The sequence below is a fragment of the Homalodisca vitripennis genome, chromosome 2, assembly GCF_021130785.1.
Source record: "Homalodisca vitripennis isolate AUS2020 chromosome 2, UT_GWSS_2.1, whole genome shotgun sequence".
NCBI lineage: Eukaryota > Metazoa > Arthropoda > Insecta > Hemiptera > Cicadellidae > Homalodisca > Homalodisca vitripennis.
In genome coordinates, this window is record NC_060208.1 from 8,863,284 (window position 1) to 8,888,443 (window position 25,160).

General features: G+C 35.4%; 1 protein-coding gene across 2 annotated transcripts in view; it reads right to left on the minus strand.

The window, feature by feature from the left end:
• Positions 1 to 6,508: 6,508 nt before the first annotated feature.
• Positions 6,509 to 25,160, minus strand: part of LOC124353511 (beta-alanine transporter-like) — an 83,886-nt gene continuing 65,234 nt past the window's right edge. Inside the window, exons 5-12 of one of the 2 annotated variants that reach the window (XM_046803373.1) lie at positions 24,218 to 24,386; positions 22,237 to 22,363; positions 18,992 to 19,122; positions 17,993 to 18,207; positions 11,301 to 11,479; positions 9,932 to 10,095; positions 9,444 to 9,509; positions 6,509 to 7,783 (exon numbers count right to left, since the gene is read on the minus strand). In XM_046803373.1, the coding sequence (XP_046659329.1) occupies positions 7,648 to 7,783; positions 9,444 to 9,509; positions 9,932 to 10,095; positions 11,301 to 11,479; positions 17,993 to 18,207; positions 18,992 to 19,122; positions 22,237 to 22,363; positions 24,218 to 24,386 (1,187 nt within the window). In that variant the 3' untranslated portion in view covers positions 6,509 to 7,647. Of the gene's footprint in view, positions 7,784 to 9,443; positions 9,516 to 9,931; positions 10,096 to 11,300; positions 11,480 to 17,992; positions 18,208 to 18,991; positions 19,123 to 22,236; positions 22,364 to 24,217; positions 24,387 to 25,160 lie in introns of both variants that reach the window. The other variant, XM_046803372.1, reaches the window with a different exon arrangement.

A 25,160-nucleotide genomic window follows, 5' to 3' on the forward strand; every position in this document is an offset into this window, starting at 1 on the left:
TCCTACGTATGTATTTAAGGAGCAATGGAAAAAATGGGCAAAGAAGGATTCTTGGAATTATCTATTGAACGTCAGCGATAAAAAAATAGTAGGTTTGAAGCTTGCTGTTCTAGCTTAATACCTACTTATTAAGACAAAATAACAGCAATCCCAGTTACTAAATCTACAGTTAGATATTTGTTATAGGATATAATTTACAAATTTGTAAATGTGTTTCTCAGATGATGGAAAAGTGAACAAATAAAGTTATAAATGATTTCTCGGAACACAGTAAAATAGGGCTCGGAGTCACGAAATAAGTAAAAGTAGTTTCACGATCTTTCGGTTATATTATATGGATGATGATAAAATAGATTTATTTTCATTACACATCCATTCCTTATAGCAGAATGAGTTGATGAATTTTGGTTGCACTTTATAAGAAAACTAAATTCTAAAAAAATATATTCAATAAATTGAATAAATTCGTTTGTCGTTCAAAGGCAGTGAACTAAAACTCTTGAGCGAGAAGGTAGTTTTGGAAAATTTAGTCTGAATATTGAGCAATGTCCTGTATTCCGGGCTCTCTACTGTGCATCTAGCCTATGTAAACACTAGCATTCTAACTTTTACAAACATTAAGTTTCACTTTAGATGCCTATTACGCCAGCGCATTTTTATTTTCTCCCTCCAATAACTTGAATTGTTACTCTTACATATTGATTGTTTCGAAACATTTCTGTTAAAAGCATATAGCCAATCTACAAAAATAGGCAATTGAGTTGTATTTGTAAGATGCGATTAGGAGTAAAAGTGAGTAACTTATGAAACCTTTACAAGAGACAAACACGAGAAAAAAAAAAAGAGACAAAAGTGTTGATACTGTCGGCTATGTTCCGTTTATATCTCAGTTCAATTTGTATGAGCACGTTAACAATGTTCGATACGTGTCATAAACTAGAGTACAAGAGTCACAGTACAAACTTTTTAAACTTTCTATTATTTTAACTAATATAAGCAATTATTTGAATGTTTAAGGTTCTTAAATTATTTATGACTACTGACTTAATGGCATTTAAAAAAAATTCCCTCAATTTTCTCTAAGCGTATATTATTGGGGTATAATGCCTGGGTTATGCAATGTAACATAATAATAATAATCAATTATTTTATTGTATAGAAACATAAAGGGACAATGTTTACAAGGCAATCTAGGTGAAGTAATTTTGAGCTAAATTTTTCCCATTCGTTTCTACCAATCGAAGTCCCTTCCATACATAAGTTAAACTTTAACGTTTGTCTTATTACATCCTGAGTTATAAGTTAAATGACGGTGTTTCTCTTGATAATCTAAGCCTTATAAGGATTGAGAAAGAGCGAGTTTAATCTCATGACCTTAATGACCGTTAAGTTCTGAGAAAATTTTCGGGTTTGGAAAGCTTCTCATGCGTACGACATACTTGGAATTGGCTTTCCGGCTCAAATAAGCTCATCTCCTTCCTTTAAATAAACACATTTTAGGTGAGACAATTATAGTTTCAAATTATAGTACGGAGATAGTGGCTGAATAACTTCACTAGAATTGGAGAGTTTAAAAGACTTTCCTGTGAAATTCCACCCCCCCCCCCCCCCACCCCCCCCCCCCCCCACCCCCCCCCCCCCCCACCCCCCCCCCCCCCCACCCCCCCCCCCCCCCACCCCCCCCCCCCCCCACCAAAATTTTTAAAATTTTTAAAAACCACTTTACTTTTTGGGGAATATAAACCAAAATTTTTTTAAAAGGGGTTTAATTTTGATCAGATTTTCAGAGGTTTTTTTTTTAAAAAAAGGGTTTTTTAGAGATTGATTTCAAAAAGGGGTTTCTTTAAAAGGGGTTCGGGGGTTATAAAATCTGCTTCAAAAAAATAGTTTTAAAAAAAACCCAAAGGGGTTTTCTAACCCTTTTTATTTTTTTTAAAAAATTTTTCCTTTGGGGGTTTTTAAAAAAGTTTAAAAAAATTTTTAAAAAACGTTGTTGGAAATTCAGGTATTAAAAATTTTTTTAAAATTTAGTATAATTTTTTTAATTTTTTTTAAGCCCCCCAAAAACTAAAATTTTGTTGAAAATAAAAAGGTTTTTTGGGGTTTTTTCCTTATAAAAAAGGGGGTTAAAAGGGGGGTAATATTTTTAAAAATTTTTAATTTTTTAAAAATTTAAAAACCCCGGAATATAATTTTTTAAAAAAAATTTTTTTGGGGATGTCCACTTCACTTTTTCATTATTTTTTTGTTATTTTTTTTTTATTAAATTTTTCCTTAAAAATGTATTTTTTTTCCCCCCGGAAAAAAAAGTGTCTCCCCTGTAAAACACTGTTTGCTTTTTTCTGCAGAGTCTTTGTGGTTTTTTTTTTCAGAAGTGTTTAAAAAGGGAAAAATCACCTATTTCAGGTTCATTTTGGGGTTTCATAGGGGAAAAAGGAAAAAAATAAAGTTAAAAAAGGGTTTTTTTTAGAAAAAATTTTAAAAAGATGGGTTTTTTAAAATTTAAAAAATTTTTTAAAATTTAAAATTTTTTTTTTTTCCAAAACCCTTTCTTTTTAAAAAAATTTTTTTTAAATTGGTTTGGATTTTAAATTTTTTCCAAATTTTTTAAGGGGGGAAAGTTTCTTTAAATTTTTTTCCCCCAAAAGGGGAAAATTTTTAAATTAAATGCAAAAATTTAAAATTTTGTTTTTTTTAAAAAAATTTTTAAAAAGCAAAGGGGGTTTTTTTTGGAAAATTTTTTCGGTCTAAAAAATTTTAAAAGTAGGCCCTTATTCCCTCCAAATTCTTTTGTTTGTCCCCCCCAAAACAAACTTTAAACTTTAAAAACGAAAACCCGGGGACATTAAAGAAAATATTTTCTTTAAGAAAACTATTTTTTTAAAAATTTAAAAATATTAAAGGGTTGTTTCAAAAAGTTTAATAGTTTTTAAAAAAAAAATTTTTACCCCCAAATTTTAAATTCCAAAATAAAATTTTAAAAAAATTCCCCAAAAAGTATTAATTTTTAAAGGGGTAAAATTTTAAAATTTTTTCCCAGCCCTTTCCAAAAGGGGGAAAACTTTAAAAACCCCTTTAATTTTTCGGGAAAACCTAAAAATTTTAAATTCCCCTTTTACAATAAAACATCCCCTTTTAAAAATTTTTTTTGGGAAAAAAAGGAAAAATTTTAAAAATTCCACGGGGAAAAAAGGGGGAAAAAAAGGGGGGTGGGGCCCAATTTAAAAATTTTCTTTAAAAAAAAATTTTTGGGGGAAAGGGGAAAAAAAATTGGGGGCCCCATTTTTTTAAAAAACCCCAAAACTTTCAATTTCCCCCCCCCCTTTTCCAAAATGGCCATTTTAAGGGCCAAACGGGTTTGAAATTAGTCCCTTGGGGTTTTTAAAAAATAATGAATAATTTTAAAAACCTTTTTGCCCTTTTTTTTAAAAATTTTAAGAAAAAAAACCAAAAAAAAACTTTTTTTGAATTTTTGGTTTGCCCTAAGGGGGTTTTTTGGGGGGGTTAAAAATTTTTTTTCTAAAAAAAAAAGTGCTTTGGTTGTTTAATTTTTGGGGGAAACTTAAAAACCCGGGGAAAAGGAAAAAGTTGCCCCCATTTTTCCCAAAATTTTAAAATTTTTAAAACAAAAGTTTCCATCCAAAAACCAAATTTGTTTTTGTTATGGGTAAGGGGGGAAATTTTCCAAAAAAAAATTATTTCAACTTTTCAAATTGGGGTTTTTAAAACCCAACCCCGGGCCCTTTTTAAAAAAAAATTTTTTAAAAGGAAAAAAAAAACATTTAAAAAGGGGAAAAATTTTTGGGGGTTTTGTTTTTAAAACCACGTGAAGATTTTTTCCCATTTGGAAAAAGGGGAAAAAACCCAATTGCCTTCCGGTTGGGCCCTCAATTTTAAATTTTAAAAAAAAGGAAAAAAAAATTTTTGGGGGTTTTTTTAAAAATTTGTTTTTGTCTTAATTTTTTTGTTATAAAAGTTTTTTTTTAAAAACCCCCAAAACAAAAATTTCGAAAAATTTCGTTTTTCAAAATTTTGGACAAAAATTTTTTTGGAAAGGCGGGAAAATTTTAAGGGGTTTGGGGTTTTCCTGACCCCTAGGGCTTTTAAAAAGGGGTTTAAAAAATTTTATTTTTTTTAAAATTTTTTCCCCAAAAGGGGAAAAAAGGGCCCAATTTTGCCCCAGGCAGGGGGAAATTTTTCCCCCCAAAAATTTTAAGTTTTTATTCCAATATATTTATTATTACCAAACACTTCTTTGCCTTTTTAGGCTTATAAAATTTACAAAAGTAGGCACTTTACTACACATGTCCATTTTGTATTTTCAATGGTGAAATTTGAAAAGAAAATTTGTGTCCCGAATTACAATATGTCGTGCGAAGGTAATAGATTTTTTTTTCGGAAGTTAACCGAATAAAGACATTTTTTACCGCAGTTAAAACAATGTATGGATTATAATATTTTTTCTAGTTTTTTCCAGTCTATATTACATTTTCCTGACTTCTCAATAAAATGTGATATCATGAATACATGTATAAACGCAGTTTAATTGTTCAAACAACTCAAGTGAAACATCAGGACAACTAAATATGTATGTGATGTTTAAATTTAATATCAAAATACGTTGGAGTAGAGTGACTTTATTACCCACTATGTCCATTAGAGGATGAATCAGTACCTACACTATGGATCAAAGCCTCAGCTGTAACACAATGTACCTTCCACTACTCTGCTGAAATCGGATTGACCAAATAGAGTTGAGGTACAGTAGATCGTAATATTCCTAATATTGTTGCTGGTGTTCCGGATGAAAATACTACTTTCAGGGTTTTTACAATGGTTTTCAAAAATTCAGTCAGTATCATCTTTAAACTAATGTATTAACACAAATAACTGTGTCAGAATTGAAAATGTATACATACTTTTAAATATTATATATACATATATGCCCTGAATCATATAGTACTAAAATAAACCTTTCCCCATGAAGGCCATTGGGGTAGTGTAGCGGGTAAGGCGGTTATCACGATATAACCGAAATAACATCGTCGAGCGGGGCCGCTGCTTGGATGAGTGACCGCTGAGCGATCCTGTCCTTGCAAGCAGCCCGCCTACCTGGCCATTGGTGGTGGTTTGGAAGTCACCTTTAAGTCGTTGGTCCCCAGGTTATGTGTTAGAGAGGGCTACTTAGATACTAACTCTTTGCCCTTATCTATTTGTAAACCGCTCCTAGACTTAGTAAACTTTGAAATCAAATATTTGCACTTAGACTCAAAGTTTTTTCCTTGTTAATTTTCAGTCCTGTACCTAGTATAGAATGTGGTGAGTGTGTCTACAGAATTTTAAAAACAACTTAACTTTAATCATCTTCCGAGTGAAATTTATTATAAGTATTATTCCACCCAAAAAATTAGTCTTCAAAAGTAAGCACAGAGCGGAAAACTTTAAAAGTCAGTAAATTACTTTACTTTATCAAAATAATGTTTCATAATAAACTTCTATTTTGAGGGTAATACTTTTAAATGGATGCCAATATTCTTGAACACAATCATGATACTTTTCTCTATTGAGCTGATACTTATGTAAAACGAAACCATTCTTACATAAAGAACTTTACGCAAATGTATATACGTAACAGGTGGTTTACATCCTACAATTAGGACCTAATACATTATTTATGTTGTTTAAATATTCAAACAAAAATTTTAAAATCTTTGCAGAATATTATCTTATAATTTTCTTAACTCCGTAGGTTGGTGAGTCATTCATGTTCAGAATTCATTTACTCAGAGTAGTTTAATCATAATTGAAGAACAGAAAAAATAAGAAAAATGTTGTAGTGGAAAATTGCTTAATACCCTTTTGGTATTAAAATCATCTCATGAAATCGGATGAATTCATCTTAATTTTCAAATTCAAACTTATTAAGGTTTCAAAAAATTGCATACGAATGGCTAAGTCAGCCTGCTCTTAAGGTCAGGCAATCTTGGCTACCAAAATTAAGAAAATAATTAACTAGAAAAACGAAAATAATTTAATAACAAAAACTTATAAGCTATAAAATTCGTACAAAAATATTGAGGTCAAGGACCGAAAAATAAGGCTTAAGGTGGCTGCATTTTACTAATTCCGACCATCGCCGACCTCTGTTACCACAGGAAACGGCAACATTGATTTCCTGGTCAGTGTTCCGTCTTCGTTAGTTCCGGTGTAATGTAGTTTGTGCTCTTGGTTTCTGTGCAGTAACTTTGCTTGTGTCCATTCGTTCGACTACCGATCAGGCCATCGTGTATACCTTTGAATGGCAGGCCTAGTCCATTCCCTAAATTTTTATTTAGTTAACAGTTTTTTTTTAACATGTTAAGGATTTTTACATCTGAATAAGAGGATTTTTACACTTTCATTTCGATCCTCGAAACTGAAAGTGTTATAAATTTTTTTTAAATTACGACGGCATATGTATTACTAGTTAGGAATAATGAGAACTGGGGATTGATAAAAACACAATATCTTTCCGTATTTAATTTTTATAAACATAAAAGTATGTTGTATAAAAATTACCAAGGCACAATTGGGCAAGACAATATTACAGTACAGTTGTGCTCGTTACAAACTATGTCGTTATATTTCACTTTCTAACCTCAACTATTGGAACAGAAACAGGAAGAATAAACACAACTCATACTTTTGACCTCTAAATGATTCAATCAAAGAATTTGTATCGTTTATAATGAAGCCAATGTTTTTCTGATAACGATATCAGCTAGAAATAGTTTTAGTTTTAGTCGTTTTGATAAAAAACGTATTTGTGTACAAATGCTGTACTTTTTAAAAGTACGTAGGAATAGTTTTTTTTCTTTTTGTTGATTTTTCAGTACAATGAATAATACACATAAATTTATACTTCAAATGTTGCTGAAATTGCGTTAATAACGGCGTATCATCTACATCATTAAACCATACTAAATTAACATAGTGTTAAGAGTGTCGCCCACCACTGTCATGACAAGGTGACTACCCGGTTCACACGCCGTCAAGAGCAGCGCCATGTCAAGGCATTTGAGCTTTTATATTGTCAGTAAACGTTTCATCGCTGATTGTAATAGATCCACCGTGCCAGAGTTCTCTCCTTTTTAGGATTAAGGTGAAGGTGAGAGTGACCGGTTGTGAACTCATCGCGCGGAAATTCTGCGATTACGCTCAGCCCACGTGGACGGTTCCTTGCTCTGATTGGTCACTACCCCAGAATCTCTTCACAATGTGGACGGGGTATTACTGTAAACACTTGATGAATCCAGTATAATTTAAATTAATTTCAACAATTAACATTTAATTTGATAAAAGTAAAGTCATTTTTGAAATTTAGATGCTGAATACATTACGAAATAACAATGGGGAGTCTCCAGGCTGAGTACGCTTACGAAAGATAAATTAATCCCTAAAGATAGTCTCTGAAAGAACATTGAACAACTACGATTTTTATCCCACTAATTATAAAACTTTAAAATTGTCTTTCTAGTTCATGTTTGACAAAAACTGTATAAAGTAGAAAACATTGTGCGGTTAGTTGAGACCGTGAGGTATATACAGCAGGATCGCCCACCACAGACGGTCAGGGGCGGCTAGAAGGTCGGTTGCGGCTAGCCGGGGTCAGACGACTGTGACACGGACCGTCTGTTCCCTGCCGACGGACAGAACAGTGTCTGAGGTGACGTCGGTGGACGATGTGCCGTCTGTGACGACGGGAGTTGACAGAGGAGTCTCTCTCGTGACGGCCGTCAGCAGGCTGGAAGTATTAAATCGAAAGTTCTTTTATTTTGGTAGACATAACAGTATTGGTGTTAATATTATTTATTCTTTAATATTGTATATTAAAATTGAAATCATAATTCACAAAACACACACACACACACACGCATCACTCTAGTATGCATGTAGCGGATATAGTAAGTATTCACAAGTGTTAATGTTTATTTGTAATTATTTTAATATTTAAGATTGCTGTGTATTGCTTTTTTTATGTGTGCACGTGTTTCTGATTATTTATCTTTTCTTGCATGTTGCTGGTAAATATTCTTATTTTGCTTATGGCTTTTTTGTCAAATTTATTTATCACTTTGTTGTTATTTGTTTCTTATCAGACAAATTTATTACTGTTGCTTGTTGTGACATGTAACTATCTATTATTCTCTTTACCTTTGTTTATACCTTTTTGTTCATTGTTAACTAACTTATATTTCTTAATTATTTATTTGTTTTGTTGTTTATTTATTTTTAACGCAGTTTTTTATTTAATTATATAAGTAAATATGTTTAGTGTTATTCATCGTTGATACTATTTTTTAACTTATTTAATTGTACTTTTGGTGTAGGCTAATTCCTTTAGAATAACGGATAAATAAAGTGCCTTCTGAAGTTAAAGACTGTAGCACAGTAAAATTGTTTAGTATTAAGTTGAAAAAATGGTTACTTGAAAATAGTAATATCAGTTTCTTAAACAATACTCTTGTATAATTATTCATTGTATGTTGGCTTATTTCTTGGTTTCTCGTCCATATTTATTTATTTTGTTAAACTGTAAATAGTATGTGTATTTATTTATTACCTCATTATTATATTATTTATTTGTATATGTGTATTATATTTATTTCTGTATTTGTCGCTGTTAAAAATTTTGTTTCCTTAATATAGTAACACGACTAAGTTTTAATATCTAATCAATCGAAAGTACATTAGTCAAATAAGGCAATTTGTATTGATAAGATTAAGTACAGTGATTAGCAGGCGGCACGGAGTGAGCAGTCTATAAAGAAGAGTTTGGACTCTCGCTAATAAACATTATTTTTCTATTATTGCGCTGCCACACTACTGGATGAAGTGGCAGTGTATATTCCTAGAATGTTGATTGTTGTCGAACTGTATTTTTGTGGAGGAATAAACTCATTATTTCATTATTTCAATAAATTAATTTAATTATTTCAATTATAGGCTATATCAATAAGGCAGATATTTTATGTAGATTTTGGTTTTAGCAAGATTTATCTGATAGCCTGAAAAATTAGCAAAACCGTTGTACTTTACTACAAACACTTACAGATTTCGTGAAATATTACAAAAAACACATTTGGAACAGCTGTAATAGCCAAATGTGAAATAATTTATGGTCAAGAGCATTCCGGAGTAAACATGCTTAACTGGAAACCGACAAAGAAAACAAGAACAGAGTTTGTGTTTAACTAGTCCAGCATTAGTTTGTTTGCCCCAGATAGCCTTTGTTTTGAGTGCATGTTTGTAGTATTTCATTGTTGTCCTTCTCCAAGGATTCAAAAATGAAACAAAACTATAAATAAAAAAATACTATCTTACAAACTATATAATTTATGTCCTAAAATCTTTGTTCCGCTGTAACTGTAAAATTGTTTAAATACTATATATTTAACACGAACCTTTTGATGGGAGACTCGGGAACTATTTGCACCGGCAGTTTCTCGTTCTTCGATACATCACTGACCCTGTAACTTCAGCAATTTATGAAGCACTGTCGTTCGTACATTTTATAACGCTATGGAATGAAAACATACTACAATATCTTGTTTTGAATTATCTTAAAAAACTATTTCAGTTTTTCCTCTCTTCGTGATGTATAATACATAAAATGTGATGTTCCAAATAATATATATTTTTCAGTAGAAATGTTTGTTTTCGAAAATGGTTATTGTAAATTTCATTCTACTCGAGTGAGCTTGTAAACCGAAGATTTTTGCAAACTGTCGTGTGAGTACAGTTTTAGCAACTTATACGTGATCAATAAGTAAATGTTTTCATCACAAATTCAGTATCACAAACACAAATCGTGTTAATCAATTTCGTAATCTACGAATTTCCTCCATTACGAAATTGTCCATTATATTTTTATTTTATTTGGGAAAAGCACCTGGTCGGGCAGCAGCTGAACCAGTCCTTGCCGAAGGCTTCACCGTCCTCGAGTGTCTGGGGGAGGTGCTGGTGGAGAGTTTCCGGGAGCAGAAGACTAAACAGACCTCCAGTCACCAGAAGAGCTCCCATGACAAGAAGTGGCAGGACCAGCATGTCAGCCCCCTGAAAATTCACTTATATTGTAATATTCATTGAATTCCGTCTAGGAAGAATGGTAAATTGTTTATTATACCTTAGCTTACCGTCCTCAGTGTTAGGTCTAGCCTGTTGTACATAGTTCTGACTGATTTAAATTGTCATAATTCTTAGGTGGTGTCATATCTGACATCAAAACATTACGGTTCAAAATGCGTCGAAAAATGCTCACACAATTAACTGAATATTTTTTCCTCACTGTGGAGAGGTATCTTACAGTACAGAGCTGAGAGGCTGAGCTTTCATGTGATTGGCTTAAGCTAAACCAACTATCGTCCAGTGATGATCTATTATATAAGGGTAATATGAAAGAAACTTCAGAAATAATAAAGAACGAAAACAAAATCAATATAGAGTACATAGTGGAACTGTCTAATAGCTGGCAACCATTGATGCAGAAACCACATTGATCATAACTGTTTTGTGGTTGGTTAAACTTCAACCAATCACGAGGTAGCTCCTCCAGCTCCTCCTCTTCAACTCATCTGTACAGGCAACTGCTTATTATTAGCAGTTTCGGTTTAAAATCTGTTGACTAAAGATGCTCTCCATAGTGAGGCAAAAATACCTCAATAAAACTATATTGCTTCAACTCACATGTGCCCATAATTCCAATATTGGTTCAGCAGGAAATTCAGGAAAGTGCCGCCAGGTTATATAGTCTCCTAGGTATTGGATATACGGGTTAAAATACTGAAGACTAACCTTCAACTTTCTAAAATACGAGCGTTGTATACACTTTTTTAATGTTGGTCTTTTAAAAGTTAAATATGTAGCATTGCTTACCGTTCGATTTGCCTCAACAGATAAGAAACTATACAAAATATGAACATTTAAAAGGGACAGGTACGAAACGGATCAACGATTTTTATCTGTTCTGTTTCTACGTTATATCTCCTGTACCATTAAAATCAGTGTGACTGGCCAAGGTATTGACTTAACTGATGAGAAAATGTCAGAACGACTCGGATATTGAAGGGGAAGTACGGTACAGAACACCTCCTATTTATCTTTTTCAGCCATATTATGCATTATATTGCCTACAGTTAGTATCTTACTATTACAATCAGTTTGATTGACGATGATAGAAAATAACAAACCAACACCATGTTTACGCAACACCTAGTGCAACGTAAATATAAGTAGATGTGATTAGTAGAGTCAGTGCTTACCATGTAGTTGACTAAGGGTATGAAGACAGGACCGAGCATGCCGGCGACCCCACTGAAGCTCATGCCCAGACCACGGACCACAGTCGGGTAAAGTTCTGAGGCCATTAGAGGTAACACCACGTATGAGGACGAGATACCCATCTTCCCCACACAGTAGAGGACTAGTGTCCAAGTTGTGCCTAAACAAAATCAGTACGTTTAGTCTTTCTTTGAATGTGGCTACCTCAATAAAGATTATTCTCTTAAAATTAACATTTTTATGCATGTTTTATACTGGGCCTTTTCCATTAGCCATACTTTATTCTACCAAACGTTCATCTTAGATATCTCCTCTCATAATACAGGACAATTTGTTTTCAACGTGTCCCATACAAGATTTCCACGCTTCCCATAGTCAAAATTGTGTATACCGTTAGTCACCCACTTTATGAATTACACGTGGTAGTACATGTACAAAGGGGAACAGTGAAAGAGAGATGCTTCTTCATGACATAATATTGAAAGTAGTAGCAAAATGTGTATACCTTGAGTTATGTACTACAATGTGCCTACATGATTTTCATTTTTCCAACATCGTGGAATGTATGTTATATGAAACTTAGTTTTCTCAGTTATAGCAGTACATACGTAAGTGTACTAATTTCTTGTAAATAATTACGTCTTTTTCAACACAATTAATAATAAATTTTGTGTCAAATGTTAAAAATTGAATTTTACAATACTCGTCTTAAGGGGAGCGGGTCGTTCCTATCCCGCGCATGTTAAATTTACAAACTTTAGGTACATGTATTGTCAAAACTAAGTAAGTTACAACCTTAAATTTTTTTTGTAGGCAAAGAGTACTCCTTTATAAACATCTGTGTAAAAAAAATTATTTTTTTATACCAAAAATTTTTTTTTTCTCATTTGTTTTTTTTAGATAGAATGATAAAAGATGCAACACCATTTGGAATTGCACTGTTCTATATGCATACCAAATTTCAATTCTCTAGCATTTATAGTTTTTTGAGATACATGTACCTTTATATGAAAAAAACCAAGTTTCCGGGAAATGTCCGGTAAAGGCAAAAATGACTGCTAAACTAACCTTTTGCTGCTAAAATATCCCAGCTCCGTACTCAGGGTCATCTGGGTCTTCATTTTCCTCTTCTAATGCAAGTTTTCTTTTCCTTCTAGCAACTCTAGCCTCCTTGGTCATGTCTAAAGCAGATTTTTCTGCCTTTTTCAATCGTATTGTATCAAAATTTTCGCAATGCGGCAACAGACTTCTCGCTCAGTTTTGATTCCTAGCTTGTTATACACATCCAATTTGCTGGTGAATCCATTATTAAAAGTTAAAACTGCATCATATATGCAAGTTTTAGAGTGTTTAGCCTTACAAAAACATTTTTAGGCACCTTAGACCAGACGGCATTGTTGAAACTTTCGTTCTGGTTTTGAGTCTTTTTGGTCAAGGCATTTTTTTAGAAGATCCGGATTGGCTAAATCTCTATAAATTTGTTTTGATCTGTACCATCACTTCATATGGCAAATTGTGTGACTTATGGCTGAAAGTCTGATGTAGGGCTTCGGCTTTATTATAACCGCACCACGACTCCGGCCCCTTTGGACATAGGCCATGTTGCGGAGTGTCATCATTCGATATTTTGTGGAAATAAGTTGCCCACACATTTTTAACCATTTGTTGAAGATCTGATCCACCTCTTTTTATAGCTAGGCCATAATATTCTTGCAGCTTGTCTATGTCATTATTTGTTAGCCTATTCTTGCCCCCTATTGCTCTATTATCTTTTAGTTTTGTTTTTCCCAACCGTTCATTCAATTCCCTTAGTCTGCTCCCCATTCTCTTCTTGACATGATTTGACGCATTCCAGTTTTCTTACTTCTACTTCATCTCCATATGGCTTATCGTCAACCACCTTTTTAAAACCATTGCTGTCACTGTCACCATCTCCTAAGTATCGTACATACCGTACATTTCGATCTCTGGACTTTCGGAAAACATCTAGGGCACCCGCAACTTCCATGCCGCCACTTGACCCTTCGTAGTTTTTTGGAACATATATGATCAGGTACTATTTTTTTTTTATTTTCATGTACAGTGCAGATTTGACAGTATTTGGACATTATGGAAACATCCAACACCTTGCCAGTATCTAATGATGTTACGCTGACAACCCCATTCAGTGACTTGTGTCCCCTCCTTTGCCAAGACCCATCTAAACAAACCGTCAAATCTCTTTTTGACGTTTCTTCACACTCATTTACAGACACAGCTTCCTCAATTGCCTGCTTCATACTTTCACTAGCACAATTTTTCAATAGCCTGATATATTATGTTACTACAAGGTCCCTATTTTTTGAGTGGTAAAGGTAAGTCTAAATAATGAACACAGAAATGTTTTACCTGCACTGATACCTTTTCCGATCGTTCTCATGCCGTAAATAAATTTCAAGTTTACCTCATATTTTCCATTTCTCATTTTTCATTTTAGAGTTGTAAAAATTAGTTGATTCCAAACAAACACACAACATTTCAGTTCAATATTCACAGCCAATCCAAATCTTTTCTTATCCGTAGTACAAAGTTCTATGCAGTCTTCGCTATCGCAGAATTTACATTTTACAAAATCTTTTTAATTGCTCACTAAATAAACTAAGAATCCAAAATAACACTACCCATTCCAGTTCCTTCATAATTGTCATATTTATCAAAGGACAGTTTTTTAGAAGCAGAGCTAATGTTTGCATTAGTAGTAGGCCTAGGGCTAGGGCTAGCAGAATCTGTTTGGGTAGGCCTAGATTTAGAGTCCAACTTACGGTACTTGTTTCCTCTAAACTCACGTTTAGATTTAGTTTTTGTAACTAACCTTTGCTCTTGGCATGGTTATAAGAAGTTGTAAAACACTTCAAGAAACAATACACACTCCTAATCTACCACACTAACTATGAATAAAGTGCAACACTTTTAGTAAAACACAAATTATCCGACACAAACACATATAACATAACCTCCTAAGCATATCAAAACAAATAAACAATATTCTTTCTGTCATCTGTATTACCAGTTGTCAGTACCAGGTTGACCAACAGAGCAAAGCCATAACATACTTATAACTAACACACATGATATATATGATTGTGTCAGCCAACATCTTACTTACGAACTGCTGCAAAAAACTAGTGGAACATCTTTTGTTTGTGAATTTTTTTTGGTAATTTATAAATTTATTTGAGCATTAATACTTACATATTTTTAAAATACACACTTTAAACTATTAAAAAATGCAATAAAAAATTTTTCTAATTTTTTTTTAATTTTCATCGACCTGCTCCCCTCAATTTGGAAATCAGGCGAGCGAGATTTTTATAAAAATATTGACTTTAAGTTATAAATTCAACCACTGCCTAGGTTATGTTTGTTTAGCCTAAGGTAACTAAACAAGTCCGTTTTTTGGATTATTTTTATTATTTGTTAGTTATTAGTTATTTAGTGGGTATTAAGGTTTTTGGGTTTAATTTTACTATTAAACATTCTAATAGAATATATTTGTTGTAGATTTATATTGCGGTTAAGGTAAATTGAGTTACTGATTGATTTTCGATGTCGTCGTATATTGTTTTACTAGTACTACGTCATGTGTGGAGTTATCGTACAGACAAACAGATAGACGGATGTACAACCATTGGACTTAAGGACTATAAAATTAATACACTTATTCTTCGGTTCACGATAAACATGCTCTCAGATCATAAAGTGTAGATACCCAAGTTTGAACGTTAACATCGAATTTAGGTTGCTTATTTTTGCTTTTGGAAATATAAGCATAAAGTAAATTATTTAAACACCATAACTGTTACAAGCTTTTATGTCGGTAAGAAAAAAGTACCACATTAACTTATATATTCTTAACCGGGAGAACTCAACAGTATTTCATCATAAAAGCTTGCTTAAATGTATGCTTTAAATATAATTGAATGAACATTTGATATTTTCTGTTTCCATCGAAATCGTTTTCAACTCTGACGTGAAACTAATTCCCATGTGTTAAGCTCCACAATTTAGTTTGTGGAGGACTTTCAATCTTGGATATCTATACTCTTTGTTCCAAGAGTATGTGTACCAAGTTTACAGTCTCTAGGGCCTGTTTTATCAGGAGTTATAGTGCACATGGACAAACAAGAATGCAGAAGACGGACAGACTGCACTTTCACCTTTTGACCCCACATCAATAGGGATATCACTTTGGGCAAGAGTAAGTTCGTAGTAAGTTCAAAGTAAGGCCTGTACACGTACAGTTATCAAACACACGAACGGACTGCCCTCTGACTTCAAAATCAATAGAAGTTTTTTGAATAGACCGGAACTTATTTAAAGAGCTTTTGCAAAAGTCTCTAGGGTCTTTATAAAAAGAGTTATCACACAGCTGAGCGGACAACGAAAGATATTTATAAAGCTCTGTGAGATCCCCAATGACGTGAAAAATTTGCAATTAAAATTCGTCACACTAATTTAATAGTGTTCCTAATTCGTTTAGATCGTCTGTACAAAATCACACGTTTTTGTATGTATTTACAAGTAAAAAAGTAATAAAACAATAACTTTAGTGGTATTACAGCTATCGATTGTTATACACCTATCGCTGTCCATTGTTAGAAGGCACAAATGTTCAGCAAACAAGAAAGGATAACTGAGACTCAATCTGCATATTAAGCTTTACTCTGTCAATATCAGCTAACCATCCCATATTCGTGCGAGGTACTCTATACGTATTTCCATTTCAAACCACGGCAACCTATAAATTAGGAGATTGTACAATGTACATACACATTTTAGCATTCAGATAAATCGTCTACCTTTGGACTTTTAATAAAGAGATCACACATTTTAGAACTAAGGTTTATTACTGAATTTGTTAACAAACCAAGTACATTCACATAAAATGTATATTAAAGTTACTTTACACAGTAAATAGTTGACAAAAGTTTGCAACCTCACCGAAGCCTACTATGAGAGACGTGGTGTGGTGTTCACATACCGTAAAATACCTTTCCGCGGTACAAACGCTTTCTCTACAGCGGTTTAATGGTTTCATTCGACCTGTCTAACGGTAAAAAAACAATCAGTGACATACGTTTCCATTCGTACCATGCAAGTTAGTATCAACTTCTCAGAAATCATTGATGTTCAGGATTCTCAACGACTTTGGCCAACCAACTGCTCTTTCGTCGATTTGATATAAATTTTGTGTTTGGCAATCCAGGTTAAAGACACCCATGCTGAGGCTTAATGGACTCAGAATATTTATTATGTTCTTTGAATTTATAATATTCATACATTTTTAATAATAACCCGATTGGACTTACTCTGCCACTGTCCGTCTGTGTTACAGCTCTTGATAGATACGACTTGATACATGAAACTTAGTACATACTGTAGGTTCCTCTTCATCACATTCATCACTCTAGGAAAAATTGTGTGTTGATTTCCTCCACACAGGCTTTGCCTTGGAGGTTAGTTATTGTCTCTATTAGAACGTATATTTTATATTTGTATTTCTATTGTACATTAGTAGATATTATGGTAATATTGGATGTAAACATGGTTTCTGTACAATTCTGTAATGTATTTTGAGAAAATACATCATTATTCATTATTCATTATTCACTCTTTATCAAAGGAAGAGCCCTATTAATTTAGGGGGCAATAGGTATAAGGGACTTGCGTCCGTCTATGACGTTCTCTCGGGCCCTTCAAAACTACTTATTCATTGTATAATTTTTATGGGTAAATTACACGTTCGAACCCAAGGGCTCTAATGGTGTAGTATGTTTGAACTCAGTATCTTATACTGTTTTCCTTGTCCTTTTTTGGTAAAAACCGGTGTGATTTTATATTTATAATTCCATTGTCTCCTGCTTAGGAAAATTAAAAAGGAATATATCAGAACGTAGATTCCAAACCATATAAAACTGGGGGAAAATAAAAAGAATACTTGTAATCTTAATTTTCTTGAGAAAGTACATGGATTCGACTCTAATATAGAGAAAAAACTATACATTGGCTAAATTATTTGAAAAATCACAACGAAATAAACTTTAAGAGAAGTAAAAACTGCCTAGTTTAAACCTGGAAACCTAATCACGGAATGATATGAGATGTGAATAGACGACGATGCTCCCCTAGCCAATATGTGTGGAAGTAAAGTGTGTGGAAGTACAGGGTAATGAAGTTAAGTTAGTTAAGATAGTTATATGCTAATTACAATTAACAATGCATGGTAACAGTGGTTTTTAAATCTACGAATTGGAACATTTACGCCACAATCCTACACATTAAAACTTACAGAATATTCATACAATCAAGTCTCTTTTGTCTATCGACCATTGCAAATAACTTACAGCGCCGCCGGTGTCAGTCATTCAAACCAATTCAACTGAGCTACGGAGTTCCTCAAGATTCTGTACTCAGCCCAATTCTTTTCCTGATATACGTCAACGACGTAAATTCATCGCTTCATCACGGTGAAATCGTATAGTATGCTGATGACACAACTCTCTGTTTCAGAGATAAATCACAAGAATGTTTGGAGCAAAAAACCTTTGTTGATCTCAACAATAGACTACAACACTTCAACAGCTTAAATCTAGAAAAAAAATCATCGAAATCGAACGTGTTGTATTGTACTTACTGTTTTGCGCCATTATCGTGCCTAGACAAGCCAGCCCACCGATCACCATACTGACACAGAGAGTCCACCGGCGACCGGCACAGTCCATGGCGGGCCACAGCACCACATAGGTCGGCAACTCGACCGCCCCCGCCAGGAAGAAATTGAGGAACTCGTCGCCTCCCAGGGCCGGCGCATAGTAGCTCAAGCCAACATACACGCTCGTGTTGGTAAACCTGGAATACTGCCAGCTTTAGCACCTTTCTCTCCAATTAGCACAGTACGACATAAGGCAATAGGCAATTACATCATGCTGAAGGAGTTCTTACCTTATAAGGATGACATAGATTCTCGCTCATTTTACAGAGCCAATTACCCTATCATTTTACCCTACCATTACTAATATATTTGGGTAATCTAGCAAAACAAAAGTCACTTGAAGGTCACTTGTCGAAGGATCTGCCACATCCTTGACACCATCAAATTATTAGTTCATGACTCCAGTTGATTCGTGGAAACATTTTGTAATGGGTGACAGATTTAGCCCATTCTTTGAGAATACTTGTGTGACAAAATTTATGCTCACAGATGATCCCATTGTCGCTTTAATTGTAGGTAACTAATAATATAATCTTTTTAAAGAAAAATTTTATATAGCACAATTTTCTTCCTTTATTTGACCTGAAAAAAAAAAAACTTGGGGACACAAAAAAGTTCATATATTACGTGACTTACAATAATTTAGAAACTAAGCAAGATCGCCTTTTGAAAATGTACTTAAATTCAGTAAGAAATGTCATATTTATTATTTCCTTCATCTACCTATCATCATATTAAAACGTGTTTTCTTTATATTTAATGTCCTGTCGGCGAGTAAAAATTAAAGAATGTTTACTGTTAAAATCTATAATTTATAATCACAAACATTTATATCGTACAACTATAAAATAACAGATGGAATGCTCGGAATGAACAATATATGTGATTATTACAAAAGCATCATTGTAATGAAAGTATTACCAGATGAATGTAATGATAAGTGTCTTCCTCCTGAGATTTGAGGTTCTGAGAAGATCCATTACACCATAGCTTCGGATGTGGTCCTTCTCCTGATCCTTCTGTTGCATGTACCTGTCTACTTGGTATTTGCGCTGAAACAACAGAATGTGCAGTAGTTGGTGAGAAGTTACACAACACAATGTAGTAGTACGCCACACCACGTGTGTGACAGGGTTGGCTGAGGATGTGGTCCTTCTCCTGATCCTTCTGTTGCATGTACCTGTCTACTTGGTATTTGCGCTGAAACAACAGAATGTGCAGTAGTTGGTGAGAAGTTACACAACACGAAGTAGGAGTACGCCACACCACGTGTGTGACAGGGTTGGCTGAGGATGTGGTCCTTCTCCTGATCCTTCTGTTGCATGTACCTGTCTACTTGGTATTTGCGCTGAAACAACAGAATGTGCAGTAGTTGGTGAGAAGTTACACAACACAATGTAGTAGTACGCCACACCACGTGTGTGACATGGTTGGCTGAGGATGTGGTCCTTCTCCTGACCCTTCTGTTGCATGTACCTGTCTACTTGGTATTTGCGCTGAAACAACAGATTGTGCAGTAGTTGGTGAGAAGTTACACAACACAAAGAAGGAGTACACCACACCACGTGTCGTGATAGGGTTGGCTGAGGATGTGGTCCTTCTCTTGATCCTTCTGTTGCATGTACCTGTCTACTTGGTATTTGCGCTAAAACAACAGAATGTGCAGTAGTTGGTGAGAAGTTACACAACACAATGAAGGAGTACACCACACCACGTGTCGTGATAGGGTTGGCTGAGGATGTGGTCCTTTTCCTGATCCTTCTGTTGCATGTACCTGTCTACTTGGTATTTGCGCTGAAACAACAGAATGTGCAGTAGTTGGTGAGAAGTTACACAACACAATGTAGTAGTACGCCACACCACGTGTGTGACATGGTTGGCTGAGGATGTGGTCCTTCTCCTGATCCTTCTGTTGCATGTACCTGTCTACTTGGTATTTGCGCTGAAACAACAGAATGTGCAGTAGTTGGTGAGAAGTTACACAACACAATGTAGTAGTACGCCACACCACGTGTGTGACATGGTTGGCTGAGGATGTGGTCTTTCTCCTGATCCTTCTGTTGCATGTACCTGTCTACTTGGTATTTGCGCTGAAACAACAGAATGTGCAGTAGTTGGTGAGAAGTTACACAACACAAAGAAGGAGTACGCCACACCACGTGTGTGATAGGGTTGGCTGAGGATGTGGTCCTTCTCCTGATCCTTCTGTTGCATGTACCTGTCTACTTGGTATTTGCGCTGAAACAACAGAATGTGCAGTAGTTGGTGAGAAGTTACACAACACAATGTAGGAGTACGCCACACCACGTGTGTGACAGGGTTGGCTGAGGATGTGGTCCTTCTCCTGATCCTTCTGTTGCATGTACCTGTCTACTTGGTATTTGCGCTGGAACAACAGAATGTGCAGTAGTTGGTGAGAAGTTACACAACACAATGTAGGAGTACGCCACACCACGTGTGTGACAGGGTTGGCTGAGGATGTGGTCCTTCTCCTGATCCTTCTGTTGCATGTACCTGTCTACTTGGTATTTGCGCTGAAACAACAGAATGTGCAGTAGTTGGTGAGAAGTTACACAACACAATGTAGGAGTACGCCACACCACGTGTGTGACAGGGTTGGCTGAGGATGTGGTCCTTCTCCTGATCCTTCTGTTGCATGTACCTGTCTACTTGGTATTTGCGCTGAAACAACAGAATGTGCAGTAGTTGGTGAGAAGTTACACAACACAATGTAGGAGTACGCCACACCACGTGTGTGACAGGGTTGGCTGAGGATGCATGCAACATTTCAAATCTATAGCTCATTTTACTCTAGAGGTGTCCTTGCGGACAGATAGGCAGAAAATAATCATACAAAATGTACTTTTACACAAAATGACACATCTTAGAACTAATTCTTGTAGAAATTGCTTCATGGTAAATTTTAAATCTGCATATGGAATATTTCTATAAATATCTTTCCTATATGATACATTCGTATTTTTTTAATTAAATTGGGCTCATTATCTGTGTAAATAATAAAGGTCAACACCCAAGTCACTACAAATTGATGCATGCGTTGGGATAGTTAGGATACATGTGTTAATATCCACGTATTTAAATCTCTTATGGGTGGATTGAGTTTGTTTACAAACTTATTTATTCTGTTATTTTCCGTTGCTAATCTTGTTGAAGACTTTTTTATCACTGACTTCTCAATGAACTATTTTTTTCATTTTACTCCATAGATACAACTTTTATATGCTAGCATTTAATTTTATTGTTCTGAGTTAGTTTACAAATTTATTCATCTGCTATTTTCTCGTCGCCATCATGTTAATCAACAAAACCAAAGTAAATATATTCGCTAACGCTCAGCAAAATCCCATGGAGTGATATGCATCACCATTAAACAAAATATTCCTCATATAAAAGTGCAGCTTTAGGCTCAATGACTAGTTTATACGTCAGTTCATTTTCAAAATATCACTTGTGCAGTCAGACAGAAAAGATTTATTTGTCCCACGAGTGATAGGATTCGCTAAAGCTCAGCCAACCAAGCCCAAATGAATTAAGGTAATGATAAGGGTCTTTCTCTTGAGGTTTGAGCTTTTTTAAAGTTTCATTGCGCCATAGTTTTAGCTGTGGTCCTTTTGTTGCATATAGCTATTTACCTGATCAATAAATCAATGAAATAAAAGGTTCAGTTGCTGAAGGGAGTTTTATATTTTATTCCCAGACAAAAATATGAGTAACCTCTCATTTCACGTAGTCAGTAAAAGAAGCTTTACGCTTGCTTCTGGCTTGACAGGATATTTAGGATGGGCAAGATTCAAGGTAGGAACCGTCTCCTGTAGAGATCCGATGGTGAGGGACAGCAGGCAATTTACATCTCTGTCATATTATCTAGGAAGAAGGTTAAGCTAAGTCTGTCCCAATGGCCTTCTGTCAGAGCTGGTCGGGAATACTCTATCATAATCAGGCCAAATTGCATTGAAAAAGCCAATTGAAATTTGTAATTTTAACATACATATGACAAATTGTTTAATTGGTCAGAATTACGACTACTCAGTCAATTTGTACACCTAACCGCAACATGCTCATTAAAACTAAAAATAATTTAAATAAGTCAATATTAATAAAAATTGCGCATCTGTGAATTGGTGAAGGGGAATAACTTTCTTTACCTTAAGCTGTACCATGTAGTTGGCTGGCAAACTTTTGCCGTTCACTCTGGCCATCTTTTTTAGGATTTTCTCCGCTTCTTCAAACCTGCCTCTGGCCAGCAGCCAGCGGGGAGACTCTGGTAGGACCCTTTAATGCAAAAAATAGCTTATTAATTAAAAATCATGTTAACAGATATAATAGTCTTTACACAATTATGGTTTCTGTTTTAAAGATTATTTTAAATTATTTTTTTAAGGAGACACCGATCCTCTATTAGGCCCTAATCTACCCGTCCTCATGGGCCACTGGCCTGTGTGCGGATCTTACCACGCAGAATAAGGGGGGAGTTGAATTAGTAATGTGTCAATGGTACTGATAAAAAGTGCTAGAGTTGCAGACAGGATTTGAAAATGCGCTATCTCCAATTCAGATCCAAAGTCTGACGTCATAGACCACTGGAAGCTGCACAATTCATATATCAAAGTTATCACATTTTAAAGACAAAATCTTGTTTTGCGATGTTTGAGGCGCAAGATTTTGTTAGGTTGCTGACATATCCAGAAATACCTGAAGTGAAAAAGTTCTTTGATATTTCTGTTATCGTACTCAATAGTCCAAGAGCCAATTCGCATTGTTTAAGCCCACATTGTTCTATTGAAATTGGTAGAGAGATGTCGCCTGAATAGGAAAACGATCGCTCAGCTTCGCTAGTCTTAGTGGAGGTCGAAATTGGAAGGTATCTAAAGGGTTAAAAATATGAAATAATAATCTTATATCAAATCATATTTTTCTTATATTGGCACAATTACAACCAGCCATGAGACACTTAAACAAAATAAATGTTAAAACAACGGTATCTAGCGATATGCATAACCTTAAAGAGGTGACTTTCAGTCTCTTTGCCTAGTGGTGTAGCTTGCTTAGGTGGTTTAAACTTTTTTCTATGTCTGACGATCGTTTTTAAGTGTATAAAGTTGTGTTTATCAATAAATATCTATCGATATTGACATCACAAGTAAAGGTATGCTGATGCTACTAGTATAAATGTCTGTCCCTGATATTAATCGATACTAATATCGATCATGATGCTACTATATTAAAATAGGTATCAGTGTCGATACTAATATCGAGAGTAAAAGTATCGAATGAGCTGATGCTACTCACCACCAGTAAAGGAAGAATGAGAGGAACGGCACGGAGGTGGCGAGGGCTAGCTGTCTCCAGTCCCTGATGAGGTAGACGACAGCCGCTAGAGCCACCAGGGCGAGATAGTAAGCGATTTATCGATACTAATATCGCGAGTAAAAGTATCGAATGAGCTGATGCTACTCACCACCATTAGAGGAAGAATGAGAGGAACGGCACGGAGGTGGCGAGGGCTAGCTGTCTCCAGTCCCTGATGAGGTAGACGACAGCCTCTAGAGCCACGAGGCCCAGGGAGTGAGCGATTAATCGATACTAATATCGCGAGTAAAGGTATCGAAGGAGCTGATGCTACTCACCACCAGTAGAGGAAGAATGAGAGGAACGGCACGGAGGTGGCGAGGGCTAGCTGTCTCCAGTCCCTGATGAGGTAGACGACAGCCGCTAGAGCCACCAGGCCCAGGGAGTATGCGATTAATCGATACTAATATCGCGATTAAAAGTATCGAAGGAGCTGATGCTACTCACCACCAGTAGAGGAAGAATGTGGAACGGCACGGAGGTGGCGAGGGCTAGCTGTCTCTAGTCCCTGATGAGGTAGACGACGGCCGCTAGAGCCACCAGGCCCAGGGAGTATGCGATTAATCGATACTAATATCGCGATTAAAAGTATCGAAGGAGCTGATGCTACTCACCACCAGTAGAGGAAGAATGAGAGGAACGGCACGGAGATGGCGAGAGCTAGCTGTCTCCAGTCCCTGAGGTAGACAGCCGCTAGAGCCACCAGGCCCAGATAGTAAGCGATTTATCGATACTAATATCGCGAGTAAAAGTATCGAATGAGCTGATGCTACTCACCACCAGTAGAGGAAGAATGAGAGGAACGGCACGGAGGTGGCGAGGGCTAGCTGTCTCCAGTCCCTGATGAGGTAGACGACAGCCGCTAGAGCCACCAGGCCGAGGGAGTAAGCGATGTTGGTGAGAATTGTGCAGACCGTGCGGTGCTTAGGTCCCACCAGCTCTATGGCTGTCGGACATGCAACAGTAGTTAAGTGTAATCTACAATCCAGAAATGTAATTAATGTACAGCATTGTAAGTATAAGTATTATTCTACGTGCATTAATGGGGCATGTTTTTGGTACTGTGGTCATCGCGAGGTGAAAGAGTCCAGCATTGTGGAGCGTGGCTACTCCTTGGATGGGTGACTGCTGTAAGATCCTATCCTTGCAGGTAGCCCAAACCACTGGTGGTAGTTTAAATGTCACATCTAAATCGTTACAAAATCATGTAGATCGTTGGATGGTAATGAAAAAGGCAATTCAAAATTTTTTATCAGCAAAAAGCGAAAAGAATGCAATGTCTTACGTTATTTGACAACATTGTTCGAGATGGATATTTATTACAACAATTTAGGGAATATCCTTTAAATAAAATTAATTTAAAATTGATCAACAAATATTATCTTAGTATGTTAACTTTCCAATATGTCAGATTAAAAACTATAATAAGTTTAAAAAGTCTTGTAATCAATGGATAGGAAAATGACTAGAGCAGACCGCACGAAAATAGTCTAATGACTTAAAGCGGTGTTGCCATTTTGCTGCTGATCATCAGCTGTTCCCGCTATGACGTAGCTATGGCCATTAGTAAAAGTTTGATTTACATATTGTCTGTGATACAAATGGATACAAACAAACGTATTTATGTTTGTTAAAGGCATATCCAATGTTTGCTAATTGTACCAGATGTTGAGACTAATCAGCAATTTTTCCTATAAGTGACACTTTCAACAGTGTTTCT